Here is a 25,874-nt window from a genome sequence, read left to right as displayed (position 1 = left end):
TTAGCTAAGAAGTTGTGTAGATTGCGGAATCGTGTTTTGGTAGGCGCGAGCAATTGCGCCTTAAAATTCGAGTTCTGGTTTGCTGCTTAGCTAAGAAGTTGTGTAGATTGCGGAATCGTGTTTTGGTAGGCGCGAGCAATTGCGCCTTAAAATTCGAGTTCTGGTTTGCTGCTTAGCTAAGAAGTTGTGTAGATTGCGGAATCGTGTTTTGGTAGGCGCGAGCAATTGCGCCTTAAAATTCGAGTTCAGGTTTGCTGCTTAGCTAAGAAGTTGTGTAGATTGCGGAATCGTGTTTTGGTAGGCGCGAGCAATTGCGCCTTAAAATTCGAGTTCTGGTTTGCTGCTTAGCTAAGAAGTTGTGTAGATTGCGGAATCGTGTTTTGGTAGGCGCGAGCAATTGCGCCTTAAAATTCGAGTTCTGGTTTGCTGCTTAGCTAAGAAGTTGTGTAGATTGCGGAATCGTGTTTTGGTAGGCGCGAGCAATTGCGCCTTAAAATTCGAGTTCTGGTTTGCTGCTTAGCTAAGAAGTTGTGTAGATTGCGGAATCGTGTTTTGGTAGGCGCGAGCAATTGCGCCTTAAAATTCGAGTTCAGGTTTGCTGCTTAGCTAAGAAGTTGTGTAGATTGCGGAATCGTGTTTTGGTAGGCGCGAGCAATTGCGCCTTAAAATTCGAGTTCTGGTTTGCTGCTTAGCTAAGAAGTTGTGTAGATTGCGGAATCGTGTTTTGGTAGGCGCGAGCAATTGCGCCTTAAAACTCGAGTTCAGGTTTGCTGCTTAGCTAAGAAGTTGTGTAGATTGCGGAATCGTGTTTTGGTAGGCGCGAGCAATTGCGCCTTAAAATTCGAGTTCTGGTTTGCTGCTTAGCTAAGAAGTTGTGTAGATTGCGGAATCGTGTTTTGGTAGGCGCGAGCAATTGCGCCTTAAAATTCGAGTTCAGGTTTGCTGCTTAGCTAAGAAGTTGTGTAGATTGCGGAATCGTGTTTTGGTAGGCGCGAGCAATTGCGCCTTAAAATTCGAGTTCTGGTTTGCTGCTTAGCTAAGAAGTTGTGTAGATTGCGGAATCGTGTTTTGGCAGGCGCGAGCAATTGCGCCTTAAAATTCGAGTTCTGGTTTGCTGCTTAGCTAAGAAGTTGTGTAGATTGCGGAATCGTGTTTTGGTAGGCGCGAGCAATTGCGCCTTAAAATTCGAGTTCAGGTTTGCTGCTTAGCTAAGAAGTTGTGTAGATTGCGGAATCGTGTTTTGGTAGGCGCGAGCAATTGCGCCTTAAAATTCGAGTTCTGGTTTGCTGCTTAGCTAAGAAGTTGTGTAGATTGCGGAATCGTGTTTTGGTAGGCGCGAGCAATTGCGCCTTAAAATTCGAGTTCTGGTTTGCTGCTTAGCTAAGAAGTTGTGTAGATTGCGGAATCGTGTTTTGGCAGGCGCGAGCAATTGCGCCTTAAAATTCGAGTTCTGGTTTGCTGCTTAGCTAAGAAGTTGTGTAGATTGCGGAATCGTGTTTTGGTAGGCGCGAGCAATTGCGCCTTAAAATTCGAGTTCTGGTTTGCTGCTTAGCTAAGAAGTTGTGTAGATTGCGGAATCGTGTTTTGGCAGGCGCGAGCAATTGCGCCTTAAAATTCGAGTTCTGGTTTGCTGCTTAGCTAAGAAGTTGTGTAGATTGCGGAATCGTGTTTTGGTAGGCGCGAGCAATTGCGCCTTAAAATTCGAGTTCTGGTTTGCTGCTTAGCTAAGAAGTTGTGTAGATTGCGGAATCGTGTTTTGGTAGGCGCGAGCAATTGCGCCTTAAAATTCAAATTGTTGTAACCAGGTGGAATTCTTGGTTTAAATCTGTGATTTATTTGAATGAGTATATGCAGCAAATTATCGATTTTCTTAATGAATACGAAGACGACAATTCTAGCACTATTTACCTCAAAGAATGTTTTGAAAATGACATTCTAACCAGTAAAATTCAAGTTCAACTTACATTCGTATCAGAATTCTGTCCGAAAATTGTGAAACTAATTTACAATTCAAACTATTCGTTTGCACACATTTTGTGGAGTAAATTAGAAGATTTGAAGTCCTCTCAATGTGAAGGCTCTTTTGGCGAAAAAACTATGAATATTTTATCAACCGAAAATTCTATCGATCACAGCATGATGTTGAAGACAGCAGCTCAAAAGAGCAATAGTTGGTACACATGGGGGGCCGAATCCAACAAATGAGTGCTACAAGCACATTGGCAGATTATTATCGGAAGCAGCAAATGTGCCCTCTTCTTTTCGCAAAAATTCCAAAGTGTACCACAAGAAGAACTAATTGACGGGTACTCTCATTTTCACAGACAATTACTTCTATTGGTCGGCCAAGAAGCTCCTGTGGATGTAATGCAAGTTTTAGTTATCTTGCTACCCTGGATTTGCAAAAGCAGCTATTCAATTGCCCTGTCAATAGTGTTGATGCCGAGAGGTACTTAAGTATTTACAACATTGTCGTAACTGATCGCAGGCAAACAATGAAAGATGAAAATGTAGAACAATGCTAGCCTTTAATTGAGTTTTGAACACTGTATTTTTTTTTCGAAATAAATGCCAAATTTTGAGTTTTTTTAAATGCGAAATCACGATTTTTTATTTGCGAAATTTATGTACCCCTAGTTATAGCAAAGAAAAAAATCACATTGTATCTTTAAATGCAACTAAAGCTTTTATTAAGAGATTTTTGTTCTATTTCAAGGGAGTCGTTTTTTATTAAATATATTCAACATTCTCGCTTAATTATTATCGTTTTTAATATCAGTGCACTCCCTCTAACATTAGTATTTACATATCTCCCTTTCAAACCATCTTTGAACGCTTACTACCGGGCCTTAAAGAACGTGAAATGTCTCTTGCTTTCAGGTACATGAACAACACGCCGGTAAAGTATCAGTAACGCGATCTACATAACTTTACTGCTGTGCTGGTTGCTGCATACTAATTTGAAAGGCGTCAACCCTGACCTTGATGCTGGAATGGCCATATAGACAAGTTTGTTATGATTTTTGTTCTACACCTGAAATCTCTGTAATACATACCTATTGTATTATTATACAACTGTGAATAAAAAAAAAATCAGGAAAAATCAAGTTTTTTTAACAATAATACATCTTTTTATATGACTGATTATTGAATCTTCCTCCCAGGACTAGCACTTAAAAGTTGTGAACTTTTAAAATTACTTTTAATACTATTTTTTTGGGTTGTATTATTTTTGGATCAATTAGATACCATAAGTGCCACCTGTGAAAGTTAGGTTATAGTATTTATGAAAGGTTCTCGCCTCTGCTATTTGTTTGTATTTAAATCGCGTCGGCAAGGACAATTCCTGTATTGCCGACTTTCGAATTTGAAGTTTGTCAACTGTCTTTGTTATATAAAAGGTTAGGTTTCATTAAAAACGTTCTCTTGCTCAAAAACAACCAAAGGTTTCACCGATCCTAAAGAATCACAGGAACTGGCCTGTATCTAGAGTATTTTACTGTAAAAAGTGCCTAGTCATATCATATTTAAGTGTATATTCATTTGTGATTAAAATAATTAAGTTTGATCTCAATAATTTCGGAGTTTAATTTAAAAGGAGCCTAATTTATAATACCTTCCTCCCCTGGGACTTGAGTCAACCGCGCTAACAACAGAGCTAAATTCAGATTGGGTAGGAGCGACAATTATTTAGTCATATCATTTATAAATGTACGTGATTACTACCAAAAATTGATTGAATGCATTGTCATCGACAACGAGTCTATCTGAAGAGTTTCAGCTCGTTCGGAAATCGGGAAGTGGGTCTATTTCCGCTTCCAAGATTTGCATTCTTTCATTACCGAAAACAAACGTAAAATTCAAATAGATTTATTTAAAAATTAAGTTGAATTGACATGACAGACGTCGAGGTTCGGTTATTTAATAATCCGGTTAGTTATAATCTAAAATTCATTTTTTGTCAAAAAAGGTTTATACCAAGCAAGATAGAAATATTTAAGATATAAGTTTTAAAAAAGTTATCGTATTTTACTTCTGTATATTATACCGGCGTGAAGTTTAGCGCCCGAATTTCTACTGATTTATTACATATTTCAGCTTTATGTTTTTAAATTCCTTAATAATATATGTTATTTTTGAAGATAATATGTATACATTTAAATTTAAATACCCTCGATAGAAATAAAGCCAAAGTAAGCTCCGAAAATTATTAAAATCACGCTTTGTTGTTATTTTACGGCATATGTATGAAAAAAATTCAAAGTGTATCTTTAAATGCAATTTAAGCATTTGTCGAGAGATTTTTGCGCTATTTCTATAAATATTTTCTCCATTTTCGCTCAAGGCGATGCTCTACGTCGTGTAATATTTTAAATTGAGCCGCTATCAATAACAAAGTTACGTAGATGACGATAAGGTTTAAATTCCCGCTTAACGCCATCCGCCTGTTTTGATTTATGCATGAAAAAAACATGGCCAAAAGTGCCTTTTATTTTATTTTGTGGATGTTCAGGCATAAATATTTAATTTTTTTTCGATCATTTTATAAATAACTTAATTTGCCACATTATACAATAAAATCATAACCGAAATTTTTTTTTTATTTTTTTTTTTTTTATAGTGAATACCTGACAAGAGTCCCAACTGCTCCCGTCTGGAGCCAGTGAGACTATGGCATCCCCAATTGGGGGATGTTGTGAGGCTGAAGGTAAGTTGGGAAGGGAAAGAGGAAGGTGGGGAAGTACCTGGCTATTCAGATCTAGTCACTAAACACGGCTAAAGCCATTTGGAGCAACGTTTCAATTCTGAATGGTGGTCTTACACCAGGGCGATACTGGTAGTATCTTCCACTCTGGAACGTGCCGCAAATATACTATATATTATTTTAATTAATTAATTGTGAAATAACACAAATTAATCAAATAAAATTTATTTGCGCACGCCGGGTTCGAACCCGCGACCTTCGGAATGGCAGTCCAATGCGTTACCACTGGACTATGCCGGCCGTCAAAAATGGGTTCGTAAGTAGGAGATTTTGAACTTTAAAGCAGTTTTCATAGGCCTTTACATTTTTTTTTCTGGGCTTATAAAAAGACTTATCTAAAAAATACTCGATTATTTCAAAGGCCAAGATGTATTCTGCTCGCAGTATTTAATTAACGCATCCGAAACATTTCTAGGCGACCAAATTTTCAAACCAAAAACACATGATTTTGCATTACTACGTATGGCATCGCCTTAATTATTATCATTTTTAATATTAGCGCGCTCCCTCTAACATCCGTATTTACATAAATCCGTTTCAAACCGCCTTTGAACGCTGACTACGGATCCCTCGACATGATAACAATAAATGTTCCATTATCTTCCCATTTTGTAACAAGTAGAGATAATGATATCCTTTCTGGAATCTCCCGTGCTGACAATTTCATTTACATATTAAAATTTAGTAGTATGGATAATATGAAGCAATTATAAATACATTACGTGGTGTTTTTTTCTGAAATAATTATAAATATATTAGATGGTATTTTTTATTGCAGTTGAGTGATTTCGGTTTCATTATTTTTTTTATTTTTTTTTATTATTGATACATTTTTTTTTACAATATTTTATATTTCAATTTAGTAATGTTGGCCTCACTGGGTTGTTTACCCGTGCTGAGGCCCCCATGTTATAATTTAAGAATTTATACATTTAAAAAAATAAAAGAAAAGAAAAACAACATTAAAATAAAGATAAATTTAAAATAAAAAATAAAGATTAAAAATTAAAATATAATTATAACACTAAAAGAAAAATATCAAAAGAGAATGTAAATCGGCATTTATAATGATATATGTGTTTGTGTGTGTTGTGTGTTTTATATTTTTTTTTTGTGTTGCGTGTATATGTTTTATTCTTTTATGTTATAGTATTTTGGTAATAATGTCTTTTTGTTCTTTAATCCATTTTTTTATTTTGTGTTTGAATTTATTTTTATTTTCCTCAATTTTTGTTTCAAGTGGAAGACTGTTGAATGCTTTAATAGCGTGGTATTTATGGTGTCTTTGTCCAAAGGTAGTGTTTACCGTCGGAGTTTTTATGTTTTCTTTGTACGCTTGTCTGACCGGTCTATTAGTGATATTTTGTGTTTGTTGGGGTTTGTTTTTTTGGTCGAAAATGTAGTTTAGTAGTGTTTTAACATATAATTGGCGTATATCAAGTACGTCACAGCTTTTAAATATTTGGTCTGTGTCGGTTAGTTTATGTTTTTTGAGTATTACCTTTAATATCGTTTTCTGTGCAATTTCTATTTGAGCGATAGCTGCGTTTGTCGCTCCTCCCCAAGCAATTATTCCATATTCTATTATTGATTGGCATAGTGCATAATATATTGTTTTCAATTGTTTTATTTTATATATGTTTCTTATGTTTAGGAAAATGTGTATTGTTCTGAGGAGTCTATTTGTGATTTGTTTGATGTGATGTGTCCATCTAAGATTATGGTCAATTAGGATTCCTAGATACTTTATTTGTTCTGTTTTTTCTAGAGGGGGGCAATCGCAGATGTTGGTGTTTATGCATTCGTGTATTTTTATGGTGTTTGTATTGTTTTTTGGCTGTCCTGTGTTAGTTATGCTGTACGTTGTGAATTTTGTTTTCGATATGTTTAGTGTGAGTGTATTTGAGTCCAACCATTTTTTCACTTGCGTGATTCCTAGATTCGCTATGTTATAAACCTTATTCCAATCCTTAGATTTAAATAATAAAACTGTGTCGTCTGCGTAACTAATTATTTCTCCATCTATTTCCATGCTGCAAAGTTCATTTATGTAAATTATGAAAAGAACGGGCCCTAGTATGCTTCCTTGTGGAACTCCGTGTGTAATCGGCAGTGGTTTGCTAGTATAGTTATTAATTTTGACTTGTTGTGTTCTGTCGCTCATGTAGCTTTTTAATAGTTGTAGTTCTTTGTCTTTGATACCCATATTTTCTAATTTTTTAAAAAGTGTTTTGTGGGATATTGAATCAAAGGCTTTAGCCAAATCTAAATATATCGCTATGCATTTAAACCCTTGATCTAAGTTGCTATGTATATAATCTATTGTACTTGCTAAAGCTTCTTTTGTGCTTCTTTTTTCTCTAAATCCATATTGTTTGTCCGAGATTAATTTGTTTTCTTCCAGGTATTTTATTATTTGGTTTTTTAATAGTCTTTCGAAAATCTTTGATAGAGAGTTTAACAAAGTAATTGGTCTATAGTTAGTTATTTCCATTTTATCTCCGGATTTATACATAGGGATTACCAGTCCTTTTTTAAGAGTATTAGGAAAGCAGGCATGTGTTATGCTAAGGTTGATTAGGTGTGTTATAGGTTTTAATATTTCATTTTTTATTATTTTAATGCAATCCGTTGTTATCTCATCTAATCCAGGAGCAATCTGGTTTTTTAATGTATTTATTATTTTGTTAATTTCCATTTCCGAACTTGTTTTTAATATAAATCTGTGTTGTGTTGGTTGGGTATCGATGTTTGATCTGTTTGTTTGTGTTAGTGTGTTTGTGCTGTGTTTTTTACGATTCGCTAAAACTTTCCCTATAGTTGCAAAAAAGTTATTTGCGTGGTTTGCCATCATTTCTATATTTGTTTTGGCATCTATTTTTTTCGAGTTAATATTTAGATGTTCGATAGTATTTTTTTGTTTGTATTTTTGTGTGTATGTAACTTCCTTTAATATTTTCCATATTTCCTTTGGGTAATTGTTTGCTTTTTTAAGTTTTTCTTTGTAGTACATCTCCTTAGCTACTCTAATAATTTTCGTGCATATGTTTCTATATCTTTTATAGTAATTAAGTTGTTCCATGTCATACGGTGTTTGTTTAGTTTGTTTGTGAATTTTGTCTCGTTTACGAATACAGTTTAATATTCCTTGTGTTATCCATAGTTTAATTTTTTTTGCTTTGTGTGTAAGTTTTATATGTTTTACTGTAGTGTAATTATTTATTTCTTGCGTTAGCGTATTTGTAAATGTATTCCAGGCTTCCTCGACATTATCTATTTGGTATAATGTATTCCAGTTTATTTTTTGGAGTTTTTCTTTTAAGTTTGAGTAGTCAATTATTTTTTTTGTAAATATTTTATGTTGTTTCGAAGTAGTGTTTTCGGTGTCTATTGCTATCATATTCATGTAGTGATCAGTGATTGTGCTTTCAAGTACTACTGTTTTGGTTTTTAGTTTTGTCTTGATCATTATATGGTCTATGCAGCTTTTAGTGTTTTGTGTGACCCGTGTTGGGACCTTTATTATTGGCTCCAGTCCGTGTTGTGCTAGTATTGCTAGGTATTCTATGTTTTGTGGGTGTCCGTTTTGTAGAATGTTTATATTAAGATCTCCTATGATGATGATATTTTTGTATTTGTTGAGATCATTTAATGTATTGTTAAGATCAGTTAAGAAATTTGTGATGTTGTTTTTGGATGGAGATCTGTACATAGCTAGGATACATGTTTCTTTTCTATATGTAATTTGTATGCAGTTGGAGTCGATTATGTTTATTTCTTGAATGGTTGTGTTATTTTTATCACTGACGTATATAACTATACCATCATTTTGGTTTTTGTGTATTTTTGTATGGTGTGTATTATAGTTTTTGATTGTTTTTGGTATGTAGTTGTCATTCAACCAGCATTCTGTCAGTACAATGACATCAAAATTATTTTCAAGCTGTTGGAGGTATATAAAAAATTCATCAAAATTTTTATTGATCGATCTAATGTTTTGGTGTAATATATTGATTCTATGTTTTTCTTTTGTGAATTTGGTCCAGAGGTTAATATCATTTGTACTTTCACAGTAGTGTTGATTGTCCGAATCTATATATTCCATGTAATCTGCCATGTTGGTGTGTATTTGTGTAAGTATGTGATGTGAGGTTGTGTTAGATGTACAGTCGTGTTTATGTCAGTTTATTAGATATATCGTTTAGGTGTTTTATTTCCATAACCTTTGAGTCTTTGGATTTTCTGACGAGAATTTTTCCTGATTTTACCCAAACATATTTGTAGTCTTTTTTTTGGGCTCTTTTTCTGGTGTTCCAGTGCAGATTTTTGTAATATTGGGTTAATGCCGCATTAAGATAAACATATTTGGCTCCTTCTCCGTTGAATTTTTTTATCGGGTCACTGTGTTTGGATGCTAACATGGTTTGTGCTTTTGTGGTATCCTTAAAATTAATTGTTATTTTTGTTTGATCATTTGTTTTGTTTGTTGTGACTTTGTATGTATCCTCTGGGGACATCGTAACGCCTGCGAGTTCAGCGATCCGTGTAACAGCGTGGACAGGGGATATGTTGTCCTGTAATTTTAGGCCGTTTATCTCTATGGAGTTCAGCAGGGCTGCTTGTTCTATATCCGCCAGGTGGATTTCTATCGTAGATAATCTGATTTCTTTATCCGCTAGTTCCTCCTTGATTTTGTTGACGGTGTTTGGAATGTCCATGATTTGTTGAAGTTTTTGTAAAATGTCATCATATTTGTCATTGATGAAGTTCGTGAAGTTTTTTATTTCTTGCAGCTCTGTTTCAATTTTATTGAGCATTACTGTCTTCATTTCCTCGAATTTCGTATTGATGAATTCAAATATTGATTCACTGTCTATATTAATCATAGATTGATGTGTCGCCGACGGTGAGTCCATAGTGCTAGTTTGTGGTGAAGATGTGGTTTTCTTCGCGCTGGAGAATTTACTGCGAGATTTAGACATGTTGTGTTGTCCTTTTTTTTTTTTTAGGATTGCTCCTGTTGGTGGGCAAAAACAATGGCACTCTCTAGCGCCTAAAGGTAGGCAAAATCAATTACACCGGTTATGTATTTTGAGGGTTGCGCCTGTTGGTAGGCAAACACACTGGCACACTCTCTAGCGCCTATAGGCAGGCAAAACCAGTTACACAGGTTGTGTTTTGGTTTGAATCCGTGATGGTAGCTGATTGTGAAGCTGTTTTTAAAATCCAAGTGAGAGTTTTATATTCTGGGTTGAGTATTATTTATTAATATTTATTATTAATATGTATTAAAAAAAAGGTTTTTTTTTAAAGTCGTTCGCCGGTCTGGGATTTGAACTTGTATCGACAGAATAGCGCGGTGCTGACGTTTTAGACCACTGAGCTATGGAGCCTTGGGCGAGAGTTGTGGGATACGTTTAAATATACTTGTGTAAAGTTCATTTAGTACTTGTTTATATTTTGTTTATGTTCTTGGGTAAAAACATGTATTTATTGTTGCACTTGTAACGTTTTTAGCACTTTTTTATTTTGTTATTTCACTTTTTATCTTCACCGAAAAACTGTGAATTATTTACTACTGTTCTCTTTGTTTTGTATAGCTTCTTGTCGAAATACAGTCTATATGATTTTAATTTTTAATGAGATTAAACTGTGCAATCTAGTAGGAAGTTTATTGTTTTAATTTCAAAACACTATTTTGATACTTTCGGGTGTTACAGTTCAGGATCTAAGATCACGCGATGATAGTGCGCGAAAAACTACACTGTATTTCATAAACTGAAGTGATCCACTTAACTTTTTACTACACTTTTGATTAGATTAATGTTGGAGCATTTAAATAGTCGTCTGACGTTTATGATTGTTGTTGTTGTTCTTATGTATTTGGTGTTAGTATATTTTCTATTTCTGTTGTGATTATTGTTGTGTTGTATTATCTTTCTATGTTTTGTGTCCAGCTTTTTATTTGATATTTAAATGTTATAATATTGTTGTGAGTTTTGAATGAGAGTGGGATTTTGTTGTAGAGTTTAGTACCATAGTAAAGAGAGCTTTTTTGCCCAAATGTTGTATGTTGTAGTTGCTTGTTGGATATATTTTTGACCCTGAGATCTAGTGTTCCTAATATATGTGTAAATTGTTATTTATTGTGTTTTGGATATATGAATTTAAAATACTATTGTTTTAGAATATGGTTGTTTAATTGAAATGATGTTAAAGTTTTTGAATATTTCGTCGGTGCTAGTTATTACAGGGACTTTCAAAATATTTTCACTATTGTTTTTAGGGTTCTAATTAAAGACTTTAGGATAGTGTCATTTAAACTGCACCATCCGATAATACTGTTTTCTAACAGTTTATTTTAATACTGTATTAAGTATTTTTTACTAAGGACATTCCTGGTAGTTTTGAAATAAAAATAGCTAGTATCAATCTGGAATAGACTTCCCTCAGCTGTTACTAATCTCCTGAATTTGGCTGAATTTAAACGGACTTTAAAAACAAAATTATTTAAAAAAATCTTACCATTTATAAATCTTAACTTCTTTTGAATATTTTATAATAAGCCATATTCTAAAACTTCCGGTAATTGTTTGATTTCGGTTGCCTCCTAATAGTACCTTTTGAAAATGTCTGTTCTGCTGTTATTGTTATTCTAAGTTTTGTCATCACTTTGTATAAACAGTATATTTAGTGTTATAATATTAGATCTGTATTGGGTAAAGCCCACTGTAAGAATAATTTTAAGAACATGACCACTAATACTGAATTACCATTTTTAAGTTTGTTATGGTTAAGCGCACTTGAAGTGAAATGACACTAAACAGCGCTATATAAATGCCATGTTATTATTATCAGATAAAGATCATTATAAACTGTTAATTATTCTGACAATTTACGTCATTGATGCAATTATGAATATTTGAATTTAATTGTATAATTGAAGGGAAGATTGATGGGTATTTTTATTGAGCTCATTGAGAAGCACGGTTTGATAGTTTCGCTGTTCGATTAACAATAGTTGGATTGGATTGGAGATTGGAGGTTGGATTAATCATGACCTCAGGAACTGATTTCATCTGGATCGAGATTTAGTTTTACCGAAAGGTAATTAGGTTAACGAAAAGAAAAAAAACAAGAGGTTATTACTGCTTTCCCACGTATGAAGGTGCGTGTAGGTAGTTAATGTCTTTGCAAACGTCCACCAAGAACGCACTGGGGTAAAAATATTGCTGGTCGATTAAAGTTCCGCCTTTGCACGTCAATCGCAGTTCAATACACTTTGTACCTACATAACGTTGTACATTGGCAATTAGCATTGATCATCTGTTAACATTGGTTCAAATAACAAAATTGTTTTACTAATTACGTTGATCGTTAGAAACACGATACCTTCAAATAAAACAACATAAAATATAATTCTTAATGGAAAGATGACAGGAAACTTAATATTATCTTTAATTTGTATCATGTGATGTTTTGTATTGAAGGCTCAAGTTATAAAGTTACTCGGGTAAGTAATCTATCTACCAGTGAGGAATTTAAATTGGTACCTACATTAAATCAATCAATTATAATTTTTTAAATAAAATCTACACTACATTACATGAAATATATAAATATGAGAGGGAACATTCGAGATTTTTCCCCCAATAGATCTATTAAGAACGGATCGTTCCTGGTAATAATACAACTTACTTAGACAATTTCCCAGAGAAAGTAACCCTGAAGAAATAAAAAAAATATCAGTTAGAATTGTTGCGACAAGACGATTTACCAAACTGCGGAAACTAAACGAACCAGTTAAACTTACACACTCTTCAAAAGGCATCTTTCATTTGTACTAGATGGAAATTCTGACCATCTTAAATGTTTTTATTTGCTACATTCTTGTGCTGTTTCGTGAATGGAGACGTCTCAAGAATTATTTAAGATCATCTTTAGATCTTTGGGTTTTAGTAATAAAAGCGAAATAATTTTAGAGGATACTTTATAGAGTTTTGGAAATATTTTTGAACAAAACAATTATCACAAAAGGCCTTCCAGTTGGGTTGGGTTCAATATATATATTTTTTTTTTTTGGTTTGATCGAAATTTAGAAGCTAATGATAATATGCGAAATGATTTTTCGAAAGATCGATTGCTTTCTCTAATTTACATGGGAAACTTAGGAAGATTGAGTATAATTAACTATTATTTTAATGGTGCCTGCTCGAAGGAATTGCAAGCGTTGATCTGCTCTGCACCGGTGACAACGAAAAAGGAATATAGAAGGATATAAATACTAGCACGATTTAAGCCCTGAGGACGTTGGTTCAAATTTATTTGATTAATTTGTGTTATTTCACATTCTAAATAATATATAGTATTTTGCGGCACGTTTGAGAGTAGAAAACACTCTCAGTATCACCCTGGTGTAAGACCACCATTCGGAATTGAAACGTTGATTTGAATAGCTTTAGCCGTGTTCGATGACCAGATGTGAATAGCTTGGTACTTTTCTACCTTCTTCTTCCCATCTCCTTTGACTACAATATTACAACATACCCCAATTGGGGATGCCATAGTCTCACTGGCTTTAGACGGTTGAGATCAGTTGGGACTATTCTGCGGTATTCTATTGCATCCCTTTTTGAGTTCGAGCGCAATTGAGGTCAATTGAATATTTATTAACCGAAGTCCGAAAGAATTTCCAATATTTTATACGCTGGAAAAATCTATTGCCTTTTGATAGTGTTGAAAATGAAAATGATTTCAAGTCCCTTTAAAAATATTTATAGAATTTAACAACCGGTTTATTAAACGATATTAATCTCTGCCTAATAATTCAACAAATAACAGCAGGAATACAAGTTTTATCAATGCAGTCAAGAGGGTAAGCAAACACAAAAACTCGCCGAAACTAACAATTACAAAAATAATGTGAATGTATATATTTTTAAATAGCCTTCACGGAACGCATGGCAGATGTGAAACATCGAAATTGTATTTTATGTAAGGAAATGAAATTGAAATAAAACAAGTCTGTATATTTTAATAATAAAACATTATATCTTTCATCATCATCATCACTTTTGGCTCTACAACCCCTGGTGGGTCTTGGCCTCCTCAAGAGTCTTCCTCCACTCATCTCGGTCCCGCGCCAAAACAATTATTTTATTATTATTAAAATACTCATAAAAATATATATATTACAAATAAAAAATCCTTTCATTTAGAATAGACTCATTTCCAATGTTACTGAGAATAGAAGCAAACAATACCGTATAGAAGTTTGAAGCTGGCCGAATGAAACGTTGTTCAGTAAAAGCACGTCGTCCTTTTTCCGTGCAAGAGCGTCGTCCCGTCTTGCAACGCTCGCTACGCAAGAGTCAAGAAAATGACAAGTCCTCCTCGGTTGTATAATCAAAGGCTTTTCCAGACAGTTTCGAAGGCAGGCATTATAACTCCGTTGGGTTTTAGTGTGGAATAGCTGAGTCAGGTTGAGTAAGCAAAGAGGGTTATCTGTGTCTGTATTTTTATTCTGGATTTGTACCTCTAGAGACCTGATGCTTGGAATTTAGCGTAAAATATGTCCAAACAGATTAGATATCTACTTAAGTATAAATGAATAAGCTTTCGAATTTAGAAGAATTTAAATTATTCTTACATCAGGCTGTGAAGGAGGGCGATATTTTGGCCCTCTTCCAGAAAGTGTCCCACAAAAAGATATTTAATCGCTGTTAAATTACACCCTTTTTTAATAGATTGAATTTTAATTCTTGTAATCAATACGCATTCTAGTACAAAAATGATATATTATCCATGTATCTTACATATCAACGAGATACGGTTGTAAGTTCAAAGATAAAAAAAAATAAAAGATCAAAAAGTGTAATGATCAAAAAGTTTAAAGATCAAAAAAGTTCAAAGATCAAAAGAATAAAAGTATAAAAGGTTCAAAAACAAAAAAATTCAAAGTTCAAAGTTTTAATAAAATTTCAAAAATTCAAAGTTCAAAGATAGAAGAAGTTCAAAGACCAAAAAGGTTCAAAGATCAAATTTATAGGCACACACTTCTTTCTTCATCCACATTCAAATATTACATTTTAAATATAAAAGTAGGCACACACTCCTTACTTTGTCCAAATTCAAACATCAAACCACTTACTACTTTTACCAAATATTAATTCCCTGCAACGGACTAAGTGACTAACTAACTCATTACTGAAAATCTAGATTTAAAGGAACTGAAATTGGGCTATTCCCTTTTACCTTTGCCGGTCGAAAGAATATATATTATGTGGAATGTTTCAGCAGCAAATCCTTGTTAAATTGCGCAATCATCAATCACTAGACAAGTCAGCTTTAACCGTGAAATCTGTTCAAACCAAAACCAGGATAGACAGAAAGACAAAATAGGTTACTGGAATAGTCGGGTTCTTCAGGACTCTCATGGGAGTATTGTGGGTCTCAAAGTCAGAAACAAGTTTCATGTTTATTGTCGGTTCAACCCTATACCGATTGTCTGAAAAAAGGTGAGATATAAATACGCGTAAACTCGAGTTAATCACAAGTTGAATGAAGGATTGACATTGGGTTTATTTAGTTAATATATTGATGGTTTAAGTAGATTATTAAAGGCATTTAAGTAATCACGAATAAAAGATTTTAGAGAAGTTATATTGACGAGGATATTCAATTGATTTACGTCAAGTTGTCTACATTTCTGGCATGATAGATGCAGGGCCGGCTCTGGACCAAACGGCACCTGGAACGACTTTAATTTTGGCACCCCTTGTCAAAACCAGTAGACCCCTAGGTAGGTAAACACTGCAATCAATAATATTCGGATGATCTGTATGTATGTGTTGCGCTGTTTTTATGAAAAATAATCTCACAGGCGATGTGTTAGAACTGTTAGGTAATATCAGCGCCTTGGTAATTCGGCGCCCGGAGCGGACTCCTCCAATTGCGCCCGCCTAGGGCCGGCCCTGGATAGATGTTGAATAGCAAAAGTCCTACAGTAATTATAATATATGAAAGTCGAAAATAATAATAATATTTCTTATGAGAAGGAACGTTAATTAAATTCCAATATATAATCAACGAATATTAAAACGTTTCAATATTTTGGATATTGGATGAATTTATAATGTTTTTTAATACTGACTGATAATAGACAAATGAAATTGTTTCAATTTTTTACTTACTCGGTACGATTTTTTTTACATTATCTCTAAACAACTATGTCATTTTTGATTAAAGTATTTGAGGGAATAGATTGCTTCCGTTGATGGAGACTATATATTTATATTATTTTATTAAACATAGCCGAAAACCCCGGGCATTACAGAAAAGCTTTTTCAGAATAAGGTAGTGACCTAAAGATAGGGAGATAATAGACGAAAAAGTTTTCACTTTGATTGAAAAGAAAAATATAAGACAACTCATCAAGGAAAAAAACACTCCTAATGATATCACGATAATGTCTAAAATCCTGGCAAAAAATTGTAATACTTAAGCTTCATCACATTTTTGTAACAAGAAAATTGAAGGCACTCAGGTTACCTACAGTTATTTATATCAAGAACAAGCATTGTGTGTAATGTTGAAAGCTTTGCTAATTAGTACTCGAACATAAACACAAGTTCACGTATAAATTCGATTTTCTCCGAGCTCAGCCAAGCTGTTAAAAATCGATATAAAGAGAAATATAATTGTTTTGTTTAGTTTATGGTTTAACAAGCAACGACAGAATTGTTTATGTATTTAAAAAAAACATTATTCTCGCTTTAATTAATAAATTTATGACAAAATATTTCACCAACAAAAAATGTAGATATAATATGTCTCGACGCCATCTAGTGGGAAATTTAGCACTAACAAATCCTTTCCTACAAAAATAAAGTTGGTTATTTACAGGTGAAAAAATATAATAAGCAGTAATTGTTGATTGAAGTACTAGTACATTTTGAATTATTTGGCGGGTTGGGAATAAGCCGACGTGGCTCAGTGGTCTACAGCACCTGATCGGACATTAGAAGGTGCGGGTTCGTCGGCGGTATTTATTTTTTCTCGGGAGATATTTTCAATTTGTATGGATATTATTGCTTGTAATAATTTGTTATCCTCTGTGCTATGCATAAAAAAACCTTGTCTTGTAAACATTAGTTTATCATTAAAAATGAATAATAATAAAAAAATTGGTCTCGATTGGCATTCTCCAAAAGGATATAAGAATTAACCAAATTATAATTAATTTCAATTAAAACATGAAGACAGTTCAAAGTTGAGTTTTACAATGGCATCCAAGGAGACAGTATTTTAAGAATTTGCAACAAAATGGACTTAACAACGAAGGACTTGTTTTTGTGTTAAAAGTTTCTATCCAGTATTGTTTGCACCAGCCAGCAGATTCTCTAAGTATTCCAGAAGTTAGAATCAATTTAAACTTTACCAATATTGTACGAGGACTGTTCTGAAAATAACCGCGCGCCGTTGGACTATAATGAAAAAACCCGCGGAGATACAAATACATATTATACGCAATATATACACAAGGATAAGAGACAAGATAAAGGAGCTAAATTTTATGACAATGAAGCAAACTGTATATTTGAATGTATTTATTTTGATACACAAGATAAACATAGGAATGATGTCCATGGAAATGAAAGGAAAAATAAATTACAATCACGAGATTCACGGTCACGGGACGAGAAATTCAAAGGAAATTAGATTGCCACAAGGAAGAAATCAAACACCCAGATATCACAAGCCTTCCAAATTCTAGAATGAAAGTATTGAGATTAACAATATAATAATTTTAAAAAGGAATTAAGAATGTCCACCTCAAATATTGATGTTTTGTTTGTGTTTTTAAATATGTTTAAATTATAAGCACATACAACGAGCTAACTTAACATAAATAAATAAATAAAATATTATATGACACTCAAAACGATAAAACTACAGCTTTCTACTATTTGTCGACATAGACGCCATTTAAATTCAAGCAATTGTCAGAGCGTTTCACCAATTCGCAAATTCCTTATGCATAAAACTCGGCTGAAGAGGAATGGAGCTTGTCACATCATTTTGAAGATCTAAATCGTCATCAAAGGAGTTGGAGCAAGTGGCTTGGGGATCAACTCTTCGATGAGGGTGAAAATCTTCAAAATGCTATGACAAGTTGACTACATTCCTCGGCGGCTGAGGATGTAGTCAACTTACCAACAAGTGCTTCAATTTAAATGGTTAAAAATTGAAACATGGTGACAAGCTGTAGTTTTCAAATACAATGAATAAAATAATTGTATTCATGATGGTTTTTCATTTATAACAAATCGGCGGGTAATTTCCGTAACAGCCATCGTAAAAGCGGAACATTCGTTACATTTCCTTACTGAGAGAAGTGACAAAACCATAACGAAAATCCGAAGAAGAAAACCGCCCTTTATTCTAACAATTTGCCCAGATAGGAATGTCATAGTTGGATTAGTTCCTTGCGATATTCACATAAAACAATTCAAATTCACTTGAATTGTTGATTCAAAAACCCTTGCCAAGCCTTAAAACTAATTTGCGACTCTCTTAAATTTCGTAAAGAATGTAAAAAATAGTATTTATAATATCCCCGCCAACTATGAAAACCCGAAACTTTCCGTATTCATATCCAAAGAACCAACATAACCTTCTCCCAACCTCTTGTGCGAATTTATCGACTATACAACATCCATTGTAGTGGCAAGAATCCGGTCATGTTTAGCGATAGCTCCCAGAAAATTTCTTGAATCTCTTGTTTCAAGTTGACTTCAATTCTCAAACTCTGTTGCCTCGTGTTTTTTGTTTAGTTTTAAAAACCAATTTATTGTTTTATGTTTACACATTTTTGTACCAGGTATTGGATGGTTGAGTTTGAGAATTGAAGTTGACTTTAATTCTCAAACTCTGGTGCCTCGTGTTTTTTGTTTAGTTTTAAAAACCTATTTATTGTTTTATGTTTACACATTGTTGTACCAAGTATTGGATGGTTGTGTTTTTTTGTTTAGTTTTAAAAACCTGTTTATTGTTTTATGTTTACACATTGTTGTACCAGGTATTGGATGGTTGGTATTTATTTATTGTCATTTCTTTGTATTTGTGGTATGTATACCCCTGTATGTTGTGTACATTAATAAACTATCTAAACTAAAATAAAATGAAAAATGCGTACACTGAATTACATTCGCAGCACTCACCACTGAAATCATGAGCAATAGTCCAGACTGCTGATGACCCTAACCTAAACCTAAAACCTAAAATATTGCCGAAAAAAATGACAACAAGTCGAAAACAAACTTTATTAAAAATATTTTTTTTACGATTTCATAGAAATACGAACTAGCAAAAACACTTTAACGAAGAGATCTGATGCCATGAAATTTGATTCATTTTCAACTTTGCAACATTATTTAGACCACAGAAATTTGAAATATAAATTTTTGTGAAAAAATAAAACACAAAGTATCCGAGTTTTTGTTCAACAAGTAAAAGGCTTATTAAAAGGCAATAAAAGTGTTGAAACTCGAGCTGAGCCGAATGGTAAAACCTTATTAAAAATATATAATTAATATATTTTGATAATGCTTTCTGAAATTAATGGAAATGTTACGACGTACTATCTCTCTAAAACCAAATGGTAATATAAACCCTAGTTTGTGTAATTTGGAATTTAAGGCGGGAAGAAGCTGCCAAATAAAGGCAGAGATCTTTCACTTAAATTTACTTTCATTTTTTTTACCTACTTAATGATTTTACGCACTTGGACTCTGAAGGTTATGGCCTCAGATAATTGAGTGTCGTTCTACAGAATCGAGGCTGCCAACTTAAATAAAACACTCGTACACAAATTATTTTATTTATACGTATATATATATATACCGATGATGTAATTTGTTTCTGTGATTGAACTGATCTAAGGATGAAACAAGCTTTCAGAAATTATGCTGAGGAAGTATTGTTGTGAAGACGTATTCATCAATCAGTTTCTTATTTTCTTATGAGGGGAATTTTCACCTAGCAGACTATGGCCAAAGACAATTGAGGAACTGCACGCGCATCAGTCAGAGTCATGCGGTACGACGTCTTCCTCTTCACGATGTGACAAAAATATTGGAGTTTTTACTTGACCAAGAAGCTCTACATTATTCATTTTATCCAGGTTTCCATCACATAGAATTGAGCAACAAAGAATACATAACATACAACAAAACGTTTTATCTTTACTTCTTACTAATATCTGGATTTGGAGTATGATAAAGAAAACTACAGCAAAATACAGCAGAGGAACAGCAGTTTTTTTTTGTATTTTTTTTATTTCTGGTATAAACTTTTTAACTTATTTCTATGACATTAGGGACACTTTACAATACATCTGAAACTTATTATTTATCATATTTAGACATAACCCACGAAAAGCAACAAGGCTTTTAGCTTCTTTAACATCTGTCGGTAATTCATTAAAAATCTTAAATCTTTTAAAATAGTGATTATTTTGGGTTCCCGACAAATTTGTTTTTGGAAGTCTAAAAGTCTAAAATCTCCACAGTTTTTTGTGGGGTAGCCATGTATTTCGAAATTAAAATTAACATTCTTAAACATGTATTTTGAGAGCATCTTTTTTTTAGCTTAAATATAAATATAAGGATATTGTAAATTATTTGCTGTCTCACACTTAACATTCCTACTTTTTTCTGCATAATAATTATCTTAGAATACCTACTACAATTCAATACTGCTCGCATACCTCTATATTGAATTGTTTGCCATTTCTTTATCTGTGTTTGATTGCACAAAAAAAGGACACTAGACAGTTTATTGACAATTTCTAATACAAACGGCATTTCAAGAGGATTGTTGAGAATTGATCAAAAGTTTTCATATTTCTGTTCGAATTTGTAAATACAAAGATATGTAAATTAGGATTGTTCTGTAGAACGACGAACGCTTCATTTTATTCCGACGTACTTGGGGCCGTCAGTCAAAATTAAACAAAAAACAAACTCGACTGAAGTAGGGCAAATCACACGACAGATAACTCCAAACTTTCTGGAGCTCTTCGATTATTAAATATATTTGTCAATATAACTTATCTAGCGGCACGCTTCGAGAAATATTGTAGTACGTTCTAGAACATTCTCGGTTTTCTGTTTACCCTGCGAAGATCGCATCTCTTACCTACGAGAACCACGGCCCCAAACTCACTAATTAATTACTAACCCACCTGGAGACGATTGCATTAAATTCTTGATTTCACCGTCAAAATATAGTATATTAAGTACTGTACATACCTGGTAAGTCCAGTTTACTTCGACACCACTGCAAATCAAATACCAGGAAACAACTAAATGAAAATATCTGAAGGATTTACCTGTTCTTTATCCTCCTGCGTTCTCGGCCACAGCGTAGCGGAGAGCACCACCTCCCCCATGTCGGGGAACTGTCCGGGCCGGTTAGGGTCCTGCAGACACAGCACCAGATCCTGTGGTCGGCCCAGCTCCAGGGCCGTGAGGTCCAGATAGCACGAGCCCATGAAGTCATCCTGGAGACCCCAGTCGTAGTCAAACACCTGGGACACATTCATATCAATTTTATAGCAATCATAATTTTGGAAAATAAAAGAGCTGCATTAAAAAAATCTAACGACACCAAATAAGCTTTTTTCGTTTGGTGAAAATTTAATAAACCCTTTGAAACATCATATAAATAAATAGGCGAACGGTAAATAGAATCACATAAATAAGTTTTCTCAATGTGTCAACCTAATCCGAAAGGAACAACGATTGTCAAAGTTGACAAAACGTTGAGAGGCCGATAAACTGTTAGCGGGGAGCGCGACTGAAGTGGAAAAGTGCGAAAAATTTGAAATGTCACGGAGGTCAAAAGACAAAGAACAATTCCCTTACATTTGATAACTATCAAATCAACTTGATAGTTATGAAATGATTTGATGATCCTAAAATGTAATGGAATTTGAAATACCTCAACCCAAACAACAGATAAAATATTATAATTTTTCAGTCGGGTATGGGTACCGCGGCCCCGGGAACCATTCATTGGATGACCAACGCCATTATCATAGGTCACTCCAAATGGTTTGGTACATTAAGTGTCCGGGTTCACGGGGTGAGGATTGTCTTTGTCAGGGCGGAGGATACATCTGTTCACCAACTGCGTGGCGGTCTAAAAAGGCCAGTTAAAGGAGACCTTTCCAGCCGGACTGTCTCTACCCATCGCCACCAACTTGCACCCCAGTGAGAGGGATGGATTCATACGTATGTCACTCTTCACACGTCATCCCTAAACATCACATAGGGCCTGAGGGAAGTTATTTTCCTTAGGGCTTCCTGTGTATAATTAATGTTTAAAAAATCTTAACTATTTTACGCCTCTAGTGGCTTACCGCAAGGTAGCCATTTAGGTCCAGTACTATTATTTATTAATAACAGCTTGCTTTAACAATATTGCCTTAGGACCCACCGTTTGGAATTAATTAAAAAAATTGTTTACCTTGATGTGCACAGGCAGGAAGGGGTCCTCAATAGGAGCAGTGAAGGTTTCATCCCAGACGGGGTTGAGGTCGCGGTAGATGGTTTTGGACTTGTGCAGCAGTCTTCCGCCCGTCTTGAACTTCACGTACGGGTCGCTGGTGCCTGCCAACAGGGCTAACATTGCAACAACATTGCAACGTCCACATGCATTAGGGCCATTAATATCTTGTTAGTGTTGTGATGTCATGTTAATTTTATGAAAAATGTGATGAAATGAATAATGATTTCGTTGAATATGATTTATTTTCTAGATCATTGCATGAAAGTCTTTTTTATTTTATTTTTATACCCAAGAACTGTCCTATCGATTCATCGTAAAACCAAGGAAACATACATTGACTTCTGGTTGGGCGATGTCGCGATGCAAGGCTGGTTAAGAAAGGGACTGTAGGAAGAGATTTATTGTTAGTTTAACCAAGAACGAAATATTATGGCTAGTAATTTGAATGCGTGATTTTTACAAAATAACGAGTCGGAGAAACAATTATTCTTTCACCGCCGACATTACATTTAAACGGGTATTTGGCCCTTATCTGCTGTTTTTTTTGCATTATTTATATCTGTGAGCAGGAAATTAGTGCTAGATGCTAATATTTTATAGCTACAGCGTTATTTGACTTTTTAATGTATATATGTCCTAAAATTTAGAGTCCAGAATCGAGAAATAATGCAATATCCTATTGGGTCATTCTAAAAGTATGTAATGTTATTAATCTTAAATAAGGAAGACCGTTGCATCTGAAGTGTCGCAATTTCCAACCTTGATGGGAATATAATTCAGGTACCTAGGCAGCCATGGCAACTCCGGTGAACTTTATTGATGGCACTGGAAAGCTGATGACACGAAAAAAGAAAGTGAGGCGAAAAAGGGAGTAACCATTATGACCCTACGAAATGGCCCGGGTTCATAAAGAAGATACCCAAACTGTCACCGAATCAAAATAATGTTAAAACTATTGATTATCTATTGAATTCAGTCTGTATTTTAAGTGGCAGAAGTTTAAGAACAACATGAAATATATTTGTGAATTTCTTTGAACTTAAAACTCGCAACTTTCATCTTATTTTCGAAGACGAATTGAAAACAAATATTTGAACTTTGTTGTGAGTGAATTAAAAGCTTTTCTCAATAATTTGGCGACTGTGTTTAAATCAATAACCTTCGAAATTGCTGCCAAATTTTCGGACACTTGCCAAAATACAAAATCACCAGAAGTTTGTAGAATTTTTGAACATGCTGAATCTCTTTTATGATTTTCATGGAAATTATTAAAGTTCTAACATTAAATTAGTTATTTATTTAATTTTTAAGATTGATTGGAAAGTGATATTGAGTGAAGATGTAAAAAGGGGTTACTAATTCGTAAGAACCGCCAATGATCGACTATAGAGATTTTAGGAAGGCTTACGTCTAAAACTGGAAATCGGAAGACCGGGGATATAGAAGAAGAACGTTGTCTGCAATAATAATAAAAAATCTGTCTCTTTTTGTAACCTCCATATTGAGTCACATAGGTAGGAACAGCTCTTTAAAATGTGACCCTTTGCTTAAATAATTTACTTTGTTCAAAATGCATCTCCTGTTGAAACAATGAAACTATTGTATCTAATTTTTCCACCTTAAAGCTTTTTCTGTTTTTACAGACCACTAACTTTCAATTTCTATCTCTATTCACCTCACGGTCTACGATTATTTTTATTAATATAAATAACTGTCCTGATTGTATCACAATTTGTCTTTGAAGGTAGATTTGAAAAAAAAACTGTTGTTGCTTTGAAAACGTTATAAAGTGATGCCATTTGTTCTGTAAAAAGAATGAAAATACGTTTATTTAATTCTTCCAAGCCACATCAGTTTCATGAATATCGTCTTTTGAAATAAATGTTTTATTGTACAGAATAAGTGGTACAAATAATTTAACTACCCCTTTCTATTATTTTCAAGCAATAACGTTTCCATTGTAGTCAAATTTGAAAGGGGACCGATACATCTAATTGAAATGTCAATTATGTAAGTGACGCTTAACCTTTTAGTTCTAACCCCTGCATAATCATATTTTAAAGGAAATAATTACAAATAAAAGTAGTGCCTCGAAATTGGTATAAAAGAAGAAAATGATTTTTAATCACGACTTTCCGCAGTGGAAGCAATCTACGGTTTTTTTTATATATTTGTAAAGCTTTGTAAAAATAAATTTACACAAATCACTATTCAAAAAGGAAAAGAATTTTTTAAAGATAGCTAATGACAAAGTGTCCATTTCTTTTGTATTTCATTTCTACAGATTGAAAATGGATACTCTGAAATCGGATGTCTCTGAAACCTAAGATTTTCAATTTTTAAAGTCGAAATATAAACACAAAAAACTTTTTTTCTCATATTTGTACGTGAAACGGACTGGAAAAATAGAAAAAAAAAATAATGACTCGTGAAATTGTTAACAATTTTATTTCTTTTTGAGTTCCTATTTAAAACTTTGGAGATTAAAACTCATTGCTCATTTGAGTGAGTTGAAGTATATATTCGTGTTGTCCTTTGTGTGTGTGCTTGCACCTTTTATACGTGTATACATACTCAATTAATTTATTTGAATGGTACCCATCTTCTCAGACATGAGTTATGAAAAGGCCATAATAAAGCATCAAAACTAGGCTGTAGATGCATATTTTACCTGTTGTTACGTTAATTTTAACATATATTGAATTTAATAACTGCTATTTAACTTTTACGTGAAGGTAAAGATCACGCACGATCCAAAGGGGGTCACTAAAATACCCCATATATCGCAGAGGATTCGTGTCTCTTGATATTCCTTTTGTCCTTTACTGTTACATTCAGACATAGTTACTACCTACCTTTTTAAATGGACATCGCCCAGCAATTAAACTCAAGTACATATTAATGTGAACCTTTACGGCGGCTTGTGTGCAGCGTTTGTGCGGCGAGAATGGAGATTTCTAGGTTTTTTTATTTTCAATTCAGCCATTCGATTTAATTAACATCATAATTTCAAATATTATTACGAGATGTACCACAGTTTAAAGACAGTGAATCCACCTAGATTTATCTATTCATCGCATATTTTTAGGTTAAATAAAAAAAAATTAAAATGGTTAAATTGATAATTCATAAAAAATACTTATCGAAATTAGGGTAGCCATGTAAAAAAAAACAACTTAGATATCGCACACAACTCTCGTTTCGGGGAAGTGTATTACCCCCTTTCGGAGCGGGAGGGTTAAATGCTTCATGACCTTAAGAAGAAACCACTTCTGTGCAAAATTCTGTTAGTAATTCCAGAGGAAAGAGATCCAATAATTGGACGATAGTCCAGACAAAGCTGGGGAAAATTAGACTCTAATTAATTGAATTTCCTACATGTGGTGCACATGTCCCATCCAAATATATTAAACTTTTCAAATGGTTTAAAACAATGTAACATTAATCTACTTTCGGTTCGAGTTCTACTGCTTGAATTCTATCACTAACAATCATTCCATTCCTTCTACTGATAAAACTAACACAATAAGATATT

General features: G+C 33.7%; 1 protein-coding gene across 1 annotated transcript in view; it reads right to left on the bottom strand.

The window, feature by feature from the left end:
• The window catches only part of Mctp (multiple C2 domain and transmembrane region protein), a 102,939-nt gene that overhangs the window by 65,304 nt on the left and 11,761 nt on the right, over positions 1-25,874 (bottom strand). Inside the window, exons 3-4 of the mRNA XM_089646290.1 lie at positions 22,298-22,440; positions 21,159-21,356 (exon numbers count right to left, since the gene is read on the bottom strand). Of these exons, the coding sequence (XP_089502416.1) occupies positions 21,159-21,356; positions 22,298-22,440 (341 nt within the window). The remainder of the gene's footprint in view (positions 1-21,158; positions 21,357-22,297; positions 22,441-25,874) is intronic.

Source organism: Hesperophylax consimilis, chromosome 24, assembly GCF_061612785.1.
Source record: "Hesperophylax consimilis isolate HC1 chromosome 24, BYU_Hcon_1.0, whole genome shotgun sequence".
NCBI classification, from domain to species: domain Eukaryota; kingdom Metazoa; phylum Arthropoda; class Insecta; order Trichoptera; family Limnephilidae; genus Hesperophylax; species Hesperophylax consimilis.
This window is presented reverse-complemented; position numbering and strand designations above follow the sequence as displayed.